Source organism: Coregonus lavaretus (genome assembly GCF_964263955.1).
Source record: "Coregonus lavaretus genome assembly, chromosome: 8".
Classification (NCBI taxonomy): Eukaryota; Metazoa; Chordata; class Actinopteri; order Salmoniformes; family Salmonidae; genus Coregonus; species Coregonus lavaretus.
The window spans coordinates 43,583,060-43,596,576 of NC_139995.1; the positions used below are offsets into that span (position 1 = coordinate 43,583,060).

At 42.9% G+C, this 13,517-nt stretch overlaps 2 protein-coding genes across 2 annotated transcripts in view; both read left to right on the forward strand.

Annotated features, from left to right (window-relative positions):
- LOC311134250 (DENN domain-containing protein 2D-like) overlaps positions 1-10,488 on the forward strand; it is a 30,295-nt gene extending 19,807 nt beyond the window's left edge. Inside the window, exons 7-13 of the mRNA XM_084167875.1 lie at positions 3,808-3,948; positions 4,307-4,455; positions 4,591-4,762; positions 5,163-5,213; positions 5,481-5,562; positions 6,373-6,612; positions 9,853-10,488. Coding sequence (XP_084024001.1) covers positions 3,808-3,948; positions 4,307-4,455; positions 4,591-4,762; positions 5,163-5,213; positions 5,481-5,562; positions 6,373-6,612; positions 9,853-9,941 — 924 coding nt within the window. The 3' untranslated portion in view covers positions 9,942-10,488. The remainder of the gene's footprint in view (positions 1-3,807; positions 3,949-4,306; positions 4,456-4,590; positions 4,763-5,162; positions 5,214-5,480; positions 5,563-6,372; positions 6,613-9,852) is intronic.
- A 1,044-nt stretch (positions 10,489-11,532) lies between these two features.
- tpgs1 (tubulin polyglutamylase complex subunit 1) lies at positions 11,533-13,517 on the forward strand (the record flags this gene model as incomplete). Its single annotated transcript, XM_084166560.1, has 3 exons — positions 11,533-11,861; positions 12,430-12,589; positions 13,026-13,517. The coding sequence occupies 3 exons, from the start codon at positions 11,533-11,535 to the stop codon at positions 13,515-13,517; spliced, it is 981 nt and encodes a 326-aa protein (XP_084022686.1).

Genomic DNA, 13,517 nt, shown 5'->3' on the forward strand with positions numbered 1-13,517 from the left:
GAAGGAGACGCGTTCTGTCTCCTAAAGATTGACGTACTTCGGTACGAAAAGTGCAAATCAATCCCAGAACAACAGCAAGGGACCTTGTGACGATGCTGGAGGAAACAGGTACAAAAGTATCTATATCCACAGTAAAACGAGTCCTATATCGACATAACCTGAAAGGCCGCTCAGCAAGGAAGAAGCCACTGCTCCAAAACCGCCATAAAAAAGCCAGACTACGGTTTTCAACTTCACATGGGGACAAAGATCGTACTTTTTGGAGAAATGTCCTCTGGTCTGATGAAACAAAATAGAACTGTTTGGCCATAATGACCATCGTTATGTTTGGAGGAAAAAGGGGGACGCTTGCAAGCCGAAGAACACCATCCCAACCGTGAAGCACACGGGTGGCAGTATCATGCTGTGGGGGTGCTTTGCTGCAGGAGGGACTGGTGCACTTCACAAAATAGATGGCATCATGAGGAAGGAAAAATATGTGGATATATTGAAGCAACATCTCAAGACATCAGTCAGGAAGTTAAAGCTTGGTCGCAAATGGGTCTTCCAAATGGACAATGTCCCCAAGCATACTTCCAAAGTTGTGACAAAATGGCTTAAGGACAACAAAGTGAAGGTATTGGAGTGGCCATCACAAAGCCCTGACCTCAATCCTATAGAACATTTGTGGGCAGAACTGAAAAAGCGTGTGCGAGCAAGGAGGCCTACAAACCTGACTCAGTTACACCAGCTCTGTCAGGAGGAATGAGCCAAAATCCACCCAACCTATTGTGGGAAGCTTGTGGAAGGCTACCTGAAATGTTTGACCCAAGTTAAACAATTTAAAGGCAATGCTACCAAATGCTAATTGAGTGTATGTAAACTTCTGACCCACTGGGAATGTGATGAAATAAATAAAAGCTGAAATAAATAATTCTCTCTACTATAATTCTGACATTTCACATTCTTAAAATAAAGTGGTGATCCTAAGACAGGGAATTTTTACTAGGATTAAATGTCAGGAATTGTGAAAAACTGAGTTTAAATGTATTTGGCTAAGATGTATGTAAACTTCCGACTTCAACTGTATGTGGGAACTCCTTCAAGACTGTTGGAAAAGCATTCCAGGTGAAGCTGGTTGAGAAAATGCCCAGAGTGTGCAAAGCTGTCAAGGCGGCAAATTGTCTATTTGAAGAATCTCATGTAAAATATATTTTGATTTGTTTAACACTTTTTTGGTTACTACATGATTCCATATGTGTTATTTCATAGTTTTGATGTCTTCACTATTATTCTACAATGTAGAAAATAGTTAAAATAAAGAAAATCCCTTGAATGAGTAGGTGTTCTAAAACGTTTGACCGGTAGTGTATATTTTAGAAGTGTAGATCATAATTATTTGGCCCATTATAGATTAATTAACCAGATCTGTTTTTGCTCCAATAGCATATTTAAAAGGATCCGTCTTCCTTGAGGATCTGTTTGCACAATAGGATCAAAATTGTTGTTTATTGATATAATCACCCCACGAGGTGAGATCTTGCATGGAGCCCCAGACCGAGGGTGATTGACCGTCATCTTGAACTTCTTCAATTTTCTAATAATTGCGCCAACAGTTGTTGCCTTCTCACCAAGCTGCTTACCTATTGTCCTGTAGCCCATCCCAGCCTTGTGCAGGTCTACAATTTTATCCCTGATGTCCTTACACAGCTCTCTGGTCTTGGCCATTGTGGAGAGGTTGGAGTCTGTTTGATTGAGTGTGTGGACAGGTGTCTTTTATACAGGTAACGAGTTCAAACAGGTGCAGTTAATACAGGTAATGAGTGGAGAACAGGAGGGCTTCTTAAAGAAAAACTAACAGGTCTGTGAGAGCCGGAATTCTTACTGGTTGGTAGGTGATCAAATACTTATGTCACGCAATAAAATGCACATTAATTACTTAAAAATCATACAATGTGATTTTCTGGATTTTTGTTTTAGATTCCGTCTCTCAGGAGTTGATGTGTACCTATGATAAAAATTACAGACCTCTACATGCTTTGTAAGTAGGAAAACCTGCAAAATCGGCAGTGTATCAAATACTTGTTCTCCCCACTGTATGTATGTGTATATATGTGTGTGCGAGGGGGAAGAAAACAGAAAATAAAGACATGCAGTACTGACAATCTAGAGCGAGTAAACCTGTAAAACCAACCTTCTCTCTACCCACATACATTTTTGTTTTTATTCCAGGGTCGTTGCCCTATCACTTCGGCTGCTTTACACATAGGCCTGTATCATTAGGATCGAGAATATAAGGGTAGCGCATATAGCTTATGTATAAATATAATATACTTCTCGCTTAGAGAAGTGCTTCCATAAGCCAGTTATGTGTTGGCTCTACCGTTTAACTTTAATCAGTTTAACCCAGTGTTAACAAGTCAGCCGTACACTAATATAGGCAACAACCCTGTTGACAATAACCAATCCATTTGCCGGTGTGTATCAGAACAATAATATGTCCTTTACATTTTTAATATTGAGATCTATTTTTTTTTATGTAAAAAGATAATGACACATTATTATTATTATTATTATAAGATTGTATAGGCGTATCTTAAATTCTATTTGTTCCGATGCACATCCGTCAAAAAGGGCTGCACTATATAACAGCTTTTAAGTCATAATATACCCTGATCTCTACAATTGGGCCATATTATATAAAACTCAAAAAACAACCTTGGTTTTTTATTTTACTGCCTGTGCAGTCTTCAAATTTAAATAAATAAACAAACAAAAAGAAAAACGGTCAGCCTTATCCATCTTCGTCTTCCCCTAGATCCAAACCAGATTTTTAAGTTCAAAGTTCCATATTGCCTAAGTAAAAAAAAAGATAAGTCCATCATACACATTTCGCCTTTCCATAAGTCCAACCTTATTTTAAGTCCACATAGTCCACGGTTCTGTACTGCATGAATAGAAATACACAAAAAAATACAATAATTCATAATATAAATAATAAAAAATAATCCATAATTGTAATGTGGTGCAATGTGTATCGAGGACTACTTCAGCAGGAAGTAGCTATCACTCACAGCCACGTTGTAATCTTCGAGTCCTTGAACACTTGATTTTTTCATATACAATTTTTTTATGTACTAGTTATCGACCACTAGACAACATTCTGCTTCTCTGCTAGGAGCCTTTTGAAAGTGGGGTACAGGGCACGTCTTCTCTCCACTATTTCATGGGGAAATTGTTCATTATTAGTGAACGGGGTGTTCTTCAGCTCCCTATGCTGTTGTAGCAAGGCAATCTTCACTGAGGGTTGTTAAACTGATGTCCTCGTTCCACGAGGGTGACTTCTACCCCTTACAGTATATTATCTATTCTGAGGCAGGCAAGGAGTGTGTTTGTTGTCAGCAGTGTGTCTGTGTATGTATGTGGACGTCTGAGTGTGTCTACTTGAGTGCACTGCGAAAACTGTGTGTCAGACGAAGAGAGAAACGGGCTGGTCTAGTTCTGCCCTCGTAACCCTTGGCTCAGACGTAATTACGTCATTCCCTACTACTTCATTAGGCCAAAGTTCCCTGATAAGTCAAACTGTTTATGAACAACTATATTTACAACCTGAGAGCCACTCTTCTACATACACTGAATATTTGGGATGACAGTGTTAACTAGATGAGTATAGCATTCATCAAAAGTCAGGTTGCAATACATTTACATAGGGCTGATGACACATTCTAAATGGTAGGCCTAATATGGAGGCTGGTCTACCCACAACGGAGCTTTACTACAGTTTGAATGGTGCTTACAGTTCTATAATTCTATATCTATGTGTTTCAGATCTTTGATGAGGTGGAGAAGCGCAGGCAGATCTCCATGGCGATGATCTATCCATTCATGCAGAGCCTGAGGGAGGCGCCGTTCCCTGCTCCCGGAAACACTGTCAAGATCAAGAGCTTCATACCAGAGTCTGGAACAGAGGTATGGAGTATGATAGGGGTATCTAACTCAATTCCTAGAGGGCTGTGTGTCTTCTGGTTTTTGTTAATTCCTTTAAATTAATGGCCAATTAAGACCTAGTGAACCAGGTGAGGTGGAGTTCCTAATTAATCAATGACATTAATCGATCAATCAAGTACAAAGAAAGAGTGAAAACCTGCATCCTTGGAGGACACATGGAGGCACACACACACACACACACACACAAAGCACTTGGCATCACGATGAGGATCAAGACCTTCACCCTAGAGTCCAGCACTGAAATATACACACACACACTTGTGTATACACACCTCCTGAAGACCTTTTGTCTCTCTGCTCCTGGCCTGTGTCTCTCCAGATCATCAGTTTGACGAGGCCGTTGGACTCGTGGTTGGAGCATGTGGATTTCCGGACACTGTTCCGCTGTCTCACAGACGAGGAGGTGTTGCGGGTGTTTGCTTCCACCGTGCTCGAACGACGAATCATCTTCATGGCTGACGAACTCAGGTACAACACCAACCCTAACCCTAACCCCAAAAGGACATCACTGAGCCTGGGTCGTCTAAGTGTCTTGGACAAGGGCAGGCCCGTTGTCTGCATGTTGAATAGGTGTAAAGTTTGTACCTGCTTCACCCCTTACAGTACCCTGTCCCAGGTGCTGCATGCGGTTGCGGCGCTGCTCTATCCGTTCACATGGCAACACACCTTCATCTCCATCGTTCCCTCAGTGCTGATTGATGTCGTCATGGCACCCACTCCCTACCTGCTTGGTGTGCAAAAGAACAAACTGGATGATGTCATCGACCAGAGCGACGTGAGTGTGTGTGTTCTGTGTGTGTATGGCAGAGCAGAATAAGGTGTTTGTATACGTACATTTCGGCTTCAGAAAATACTATTTGATGAAGAGTTATGTTTTGGGGACAAAGCCAGATTTTTAAAGAAGGTTAAGGGCAGTTGTTGAGTGCTGTAAACAATGTTTGGGATCAGGCATTCCTGCCTCTACATTGTGTGACCGGCTGGGGAGAATATATCCAGTGACACTCATTCAGCCACAGCTAACACAATTACAGCCAATTGAAACCAGCCAGTGTGTGTGTTATCTCCGACCTGAAGATCTGTGTGTGTGTGTGTGTGTGTTTATTTCTTTACCTGTCTCTGTGTGTATGTACACACATGCACGTGTGTGTGTGTGTGTTATTCTGTCTCATAAACAGATGCTCATTGTAGATCTGACAGAGGGAGCAGAGAACACCTTCATCACCTGTGTAAGTATTGCATGCACCATATTTCCCCTCAAGTTCAAAAACAAAAGTACAGAAATAAACAAACACTTCTCACAATCAGATTAGTAAACTAGCGTCACTCCTCCCATGATTCTCATTTGAAAGCCAACTTGATTGTGTGTGTGGTTCAGACCAGTTTTTCCCTCTCTGGCTGAATGTGCGTATACTCAGAAATACCAAAACATTCTTGCTGGTCTGGCAACAACCTCTCAGATTCCTCTGTGTGTGTGTCCTCTCTCTCTGGCGCAGATAGGAGACGAGAGCACCATCCTACCAGAGAAACTACAGGAGGAGCTTCTCCAGGCCTTGTGTTGCAGGAAAGACAACTCCAGTGAGTGGACCCATCCTCCATTTTGTTCTGATGTCTGGAATTTTTATTATCAACGCATCCAAGGATTTTAGTTTATAGGGCTTAAGAGGATTCAGCAAACAGAGTGACTCAGGCTTCCATTCGATTTCAGATAAGACTGACTCAGTCAGCCACAAATCAAACCACATGAGGCAGCATCATAGTCCATACAAACCCAATGATAGAAGTCAGATCCTCTGCAGAATGAACTAAACATAATAATGAGGTGGATGTACAATGAAATGTTCTGGATGGTTGCTGTAATATGAACATACATCTCTTTCAGACCACACAGTATGAACCCTGGAAAGTCCCAAGTTTATGTTAGTCTGAATGTGTGTGCGTGGGAGGGTTGTGATGTTGGAGAACATACTGTAGAAACGTACACCCAGGGCTTGACCAGGGTCACGACCCTGGAAATTCCATTCTGGATACTGTCGATTGTGCCTAAGTTGATCCAGACACAGATGCTACTCCGCAACCCCTCAGCGCTCACACACAGACCCAACCCCCATCCACACACACTCCAATCCACCATGTTGTGGTTGCCATAGAGCTGAACAGAGTTGTCTCAGAGGCTTTCCAACCTATTATTGTGTCAACAACATATTGGATATCTCAAAGCAGACACCACTTAAAAACTGACTGAATATTTTGTACACTTTGTTGTGTCCAGCCTCAGAATATATGAGAGAGGTGTTGTCTGAGACCTTCCAACCTGTGTTTGTAGACACCTCCTCAGCATCCTGACTGAATCATCTGTATTATCTGTACTCTGTGTTTTGTATCTAGCCTCGGAGGAGTTGAATAAGGTGGTCTCGGAGGCCTTCCTCTCCTTCTTTGTGAAGACTGTGGGCCACTTCCCCTCCCATGTTAATCGCAGAAGCGGCGGGCAGCCTGGCGTGTTCCAGATCAAGAGCTTCTGCAAGGCCTCCGAACCGAAGGCCAGCCGCCATTTTGTCAAACGCTTCATCCAGACACAGATGTTTGACCTCTTCATCCAGGAAGTAGAGAGACAGCCCACACAGGAAGGTATGGTCACATCACTACCTGATACAATAGAATAGGATGGAATAGAATACAACTTGAATTTAATTTGGTTTATTTGGATGGGGACAAGTACAAACACATTGAACAAACAATGGTCCAATGCATGCACTATTATTGCATGTTTCTAGCTCACGCTAATTTTCAACACCTGTTCCCATGGGTTCTAATAGAAACAAAATAAAATAAAGATATACATAATCAATTAAAAATCACAAAATCACATCACTACATTATTGCAATTATATGCACAAAGCAAATCTCATACATACAGTGAGCTCCAAAAATATTGGGACAGTGACACCTTTTTCGTTTTGGCTCTTTACTCCAGCACTTTGGATTTGAAATGATAGTGACTATGAGGTTAAAGTACAGACTGTCAGCTTTAATTTTAGGGTATTTTCATCCATATTGGGTGAACCGTTTAGAAATTACAGCACGTTTTGTACATAGTCCCCCCCCCACCCCATGTTAGGGGACCAAAAGTATTGGGATACTGATAGTCCTGAGTGAATCGTAAATAAGGATGAGTGAGAAAGTTACTGATGCACAAATATCATACCCCCAAGACATGCTAACCTCTCACCATTACAATAACAGGGGAGGTTAGCATTTTTGGGGGCTATGACATTTGTGCGTCTAACTTTCTCACTCATTATTCACGATTAATTCAGGACTATCCGTAATCATGGTAGCATCCACATTAATGTAGAAGTGTTTAGAAACATATTCTATTCTTATTGACAATAGAAGTGACTCCAAAATGGCACAATACATATACTGTTCATCCGATATCGATGAACATACCCTCAAATTAAAGCTGACAGTCTGCACTTTAACCTCCATAGACATTGTATCGTTTCAAATCCAAAGTGCTGGAGTACAGAGCCAAAACAACAACAAAAATGTCACTCTCCCAATACTTTTGGAGCTCACTGTATATACCCCTAGTAGGTCTATTTATGACTTGGAGGGTCTTAATGGGTCTGTTGGATAACGCACATCAGTTCATACATGATTGCACTGTTGGAGCTGTAGCAACAAGTTTTCGGTATTTATTTTGAACGTATTCAAATGTTCCAGCAGTTTATGTTCTTCTGATAGTGTTTCATGCATGTGCTCCTCTGTAGGAGAAGGAATGGCCTATATAAGTTTTATATAGAGCAGGGGTCTCCAACAGGTAGATCGCGATAGCTCGCAGCCCACCTATGAGTAGCTTGCCAAACAATTCTGAAAGTACATGCAATTTTCACGTGTTCCATTGCAAATGGTCATAAACAAATCTCACAACTATCAGACACCGCACACTCCCAGCTACTATGTAATCAACGCAACATTATCCCACCCCTGGTTAGCAACTATTGGCTTAAAAGGCCAAACCGAACATAATATCAGGCAATTAATTTCCAGCAATATTGCCCCCGTCTGTCTGTGTGGTGCGTGCGTTTGTCTATCACTCCGTGTGTAGCCAGTTGATGTGATAACCGTCTTGTGGGTTGACAGAAATACTTTCCCCAAAACCTTCTCAATTAAATGTTAACTGCAAAGTAGGCTTACCTGGCATAAGTATATCATGAGGAAGTATATCATTTGTATCTATTATTTGTTATTTGCTGACTTTGCCATGAAATGAGAAGCAGCAGTTCAGAAGCATCACTAGACCTGCACATCAGATGCACATTCCTCATTCGCTAGACGTGCAATTAAAGGGCCAGATGCGCAGTTAAAGGGGTATTGCACTCAAATCAGTTTGTTCCAGACCTAAAAAATAGTCTTCTGATGTGATTTAAGCATTGACATGGTCTCAGAATATGGAATTTCGTTTAAATTGCCCCAGACCATTATTCCTCCTCCACCAGACGTTACAGTTGGCACTATGCATTGGGTCTGGTAGCGTTCTCCTGGCACCCGCCAAACCCAGATTCGTCCGTCGGACTGCCAGGTGGTGAAGTGTGATTCATCACTCCAGAGAACGCATTTCCACTGCTCCAGAGTCCAATGGCGGCGAGCTTTACACCACTCCAGCCGACACTTGGCATTGCGCATGGTGATCTTAGGCTTGTGTGCGGCTGCTCGACCATGGAAACCCATTTCATGAAGCTACCGACGAACAGTTCTTGTGGTGACGTTGCTTCGAGGCAGTTTGGAACTCGGTAGTGAGTGTTGCTTCAGCACTCGGTGATCCCGTTCTTTGAGCTTGTGTGACCTACCACTTTGTGGCTGAGCCGTTGTTGCTCCTAGACGTTTCCACTTCACAATAACAGCACTTACAGTTGACCGGGGCAGCTCTAGCAGGGCAGAAATTTCACAAACTGACTTGTTGTAAAGGTGGAATCCTATGACTGTGCCACATTGAAATTCCCTGAGCTCTTCAATAAGGCCATTCTACTACAAATGTTTGTCTATGGAGATTGCATGGCGGTGTGCTCGATTTTATACACCTGTCAGCAACGGGTGTGGCTGAAATAGCCAAATCCACTAATTTGAAGGGGTGTCCACATACTTTGGTGTATATAGTGTATATTGACAGAAAATATAGTGCACTACTTTCTCTTGTAGACTAAGGACCGGGGAAGAGTTGCAAGAGAGAGGAGATGAGAAGAATGGGCCTATTTGAAAGCTTTTTTTTTTTTTTATCGCTCACGACATATTTCCTTTTTTTTTTTTAAGTACCTCATGCTAGAAAAGGTTGGAGACACCTGATTTAGAAGGACCCTGGTTGACATTCCAGGCCATTGCAGCTTCTGCATGTGTTTGGTCAGGGATTCAGGGGCAAGACCATTGAGACACTTAAACACAAGCTTCACATGTACAAATCTGATTAAGTGTTCAAAGCTTAGTACATTGTACTTTTTCAAGATGTGACCGTGATGGTACCGTATATGCTTTTTGTCCAGGATTTTAAACGCATGGTTATACAGTGACTCTAGGGGTCTCGGCATTGTTGCTAGCCACTGAGTCCAGATGTTCTGTCAGTTGTTTAGAGACATCGGCACAGGTTTTACCAGACACATAGACAAGTGTCATCAGCGTACATTTGAAGGCTGGCACTTGGGCAGATCTCTGGTAGATCATTGATGTTTAATGAGAACAGAATTGGGCCAAGCACTGACAAAAGATGGAAGAAGATGTGTGATTAACAAACACTTTTTCATAGGAGCATATATATACACTTACCCACTCAGCAATGAATAATGTGTTTTTCCCTGTCTTTTTTTTTTAAAGGATTCTTCCACCAAAAAATTGCGGAGTACCAAGAAAGTAAGAAGAAAGAGAAGGCAAAGAGAGGCTGGGTGAGAGGGCTTGTGGTGTAAATGTAGGCGTCCTCAGACAAACATTTTCTTCCCTGATTCTGATTGTGTATATACAATGTTATATTTGTATACAGTTGTGATGCTGGCTAAGCGTGACGCTACAGGACATTGCGGCTATCTAAGTGGAGCGAAGATAGGGACAATCTGAGTCTGCTGTATTTTCTCTTGCCTGTAAAAATGGTAGACTACTCCCTGTTATGTTGAATGAATGTGTGCTAAAGATGAAGAAACACTTAAACATGTTTTTGTCAATGTTTCTAGGTTTATTGAAGGATGTGTTACTTCTGTTGTGATTAATTGGCAAAATGTTAATTGATAAAGGTTTATTTATTGCACTTTTGTGCTGCAAGTTGCTCTTACATTCATAACTAAACATACCTCTGAGTATTTCATAGTATCCTAAATATTTTATGTTTATTATGCCTACAGGGTGCCTTTATAAATTGTTTTTGTTTATTTAAGCTGTGGGTATGAATGTGAATGGTAGATAGGATGTGAATAAAAACTTTTTAGAATTGTGAATAAAAGTTGGACCAATGATGATTAACATTTTTGTCTAGATTGGTATTTATTAGGATCCCCATTAGCCACTGCAAAAGCACCAGCTACTCTTCCTGGGGTCCACATGAAACATGACATAATACATAGTACAGAACATTATTAGTCAAGGGCTGAAATGCATACATTTAAAACGTCACACACAGCCTACATATCAGTACATACACACACTATCTAGGACTAATACATAGTACAGTGCAAATTACAATATATATAAAATGGCTTTGTCTTTTCACAGTCCCCTTTGTGCAGTAAGGTGTTATTTAATCTGTTTTTTGAAACTGGTTTTATTGCTAGCTTGAGTTACCTGGGGTGGCAGAGTTCCATGTAGTCATGGCTCTATTTAATATTGTGCGTTTCCCAGCCTCTGTACTGGACCTGGGGACTGTGAAGAGGCCTCTGGTTGCATGTCTTGTGTTGTACCGATGAGTGTCCGAACTGTGTGCCAACTGCTTGAAAAGACAGTTCGGTACCTTCAACACATCAATACCTCGCACAAAGACCTATAGTGATGCAGTCAATCTCTCCTCAACTTTGAGCCATTAGAGACGTACATGCATGTCACTGACACTTTACCTCCGTGTACATTCTAAGTGCGATACGTGCTGCTTTGTTCTGGACCAACTGCAATTTACTTATGTCCTTTTTCTTTGCCGCACATGACCACACAACTGGGCAAGTAGTCCAGGTGCGACAAAACTAGGGCCTGTATTACCTGTCTGGTCGACTGAGATGTCAAGAAGGCTGAGCAACGCCCCATCATTTAGAAACCATTGAGATTATCTTTGACACTCACACCACATCCGGAGCATGAAATAGCGTCCCTAGCAACCAGTGCCAGAGAGCGAGAGACGCATCAATAATTTGTTCTCGTTTTTTTCTCTCTGTCATCACGATTAAGCACACACATTTTCCATTCAAGGCGATTTTTATATTACTGCGGTGTGCAATGGCGCAGGGTGTGCATTAAAAACGTTCACATTTTCCAAACGGAGCGGTCCTGAGGAACGAATCACTTCCGTCACTACCTAGAATGACAATGGCGGAGAAACGTCGGGCCGGGGGAACTTCGGGGATGTCCGAAGCCAAACCAACCAAGACTGACACTGAGAGGGAGTTCTTATCGCAGGCGGGAGTCGGGGAGTTACTCCGGGGGGCTCTGTTAAAGATGGTAGAGGCCAGGTCGGAGGACCCAGTGGGGTTTTTGGCAGACCATTTCTGTAATCTGGCCTCCGAGACTGAGAATGGGATGGCTGGATGCTGCAGCGATGGAGATATGCTAAACCTCGGTGCAGGCGCACACGAGCAGCAGCAGCTGAGCCGAGCCCTATGGCACCTGCGTCTAGCGCATCACTCTCAGAGGTAAGACAGAGTTGAGTTTGGCAGTCGCAAAATGCATGTTCTCGTTTTATCTCACAATGAAATAACACAACCCACTGGGCTAAAACTGTTTGAATCAACGTTGTTTCCATGTCATTTTAACAACAACAAAAAATCTATGTGGTGTTGAATCAACGTGGAAAACTGATTGGATTTGCAAAAAGTCATCAACATTTTCTACCTAACTTTTAACCTAAATCCAATGACCAGGTGACATTTTTGGTTGATTTCACGTTGAATTTACGTTAGTTTACAACTGCTCAACCAAATGTAAATCAAAACTAGACGTTGAACTGATTGATGTCTGTGCCCAGTGGAAATGCTCTTGTGCTTCCATGTGTGCCTGTGCATGTGTACAAGTGGAGGCTGCTGAGGGGAGGACAGCTCATAATAATGGCTGGAACGGAGCCAATGGAATGTATTTATTTATGTATGTATTTGATACCATTCCACTTATTCCACTCCAGCCATTACCACAAGCCTGTCTTCCCCAATGAAGGTGCCATCAACCTCCTGTGATGTGTACCTACACGTGTGTGTATGTATTCAGATCTGCCTTCAGCAACAATGTTCGTGTGGCCTACGACCTACTAACCCAGACAGGGCCCCAGCGGCGAGGAGGAGTGGGTCCCAGTGGCCCCGCTGGTCCATGCAGCTCTAACAGCCCAGGTGGGGGGGTCAGGGGCCGACTCTACACACACACCCTCCAGGTAGGGTATACAATTGACAATTCATACTGTATACACTGCTGCTTTCAGAAACCACCATTTCCATTGTGCCCTTGAGTAAGGTAAATAGATCCGCGTTATAGCGTGATTTACATTTAAAGGTAATTTTCCATTGAGCTGACATATGCAGCGTTTACCGTGAATGTGGTCTCCACAAACACGGAAACATTGCCTTTAATACCTGTTGTATTCGGTGCATGTGACAAAATATATTGACAAAAATATTTGAAAGGTGCATAGCCGAAAACGGGCAATCGGATTGAATCTAGCCCTTAACCTCTGCAGCTGACCCTGTGTGGTCTTCTCAAGTGCTGTGTTTGTGTGTTGGCCGAGGTGTTTGAGAGCAGAGCAAAATACAAATTTCTGTTGTAGATGGACATCTAAGTACTATTTTGTTCTGCTCTATTCTACTCTCCAGTGTCTCTGCAGCGAGGGAGGTGTCCCCATCTCCACTTCAGCCCCTCTGCTACGCCGGCTCCACTGCCAGGACCATGAGGCCGTGCCCTATGACGTCTTCAGGCACGGTGTGCTGACGTGTGCTGTGTTTTCTGACTACATCCGGCGGGCGCAGAGGCTGTATGCGGAGGTCTGCGACCCAGCTGAGGGGCCTGCTGGTCGGGCACTATGTCTGGCTGTGCTGGGCACCCTCCATGAAGCCCTGGAAACCTCCCGGTCTGACGGTGGCTCCTCAGATGCTAACCACTACACTAATGCTAACGCTAAGGCCAATCCCTACCTGGAGGCTAACACTAAGGTTAGCCGCTACCTGGAGGCGAGTGCTAAGATCTCGCCCGGTAAGCTTGCCCAGGCTATGTCTGGAGCGGAACCAGCCGGGGTCAACATGGACGCCAAGGAATTTGAGGATGCTGCGGCAGAGCTCTTTATTGCTCGAGTAAGAGTTGTGTGTTAG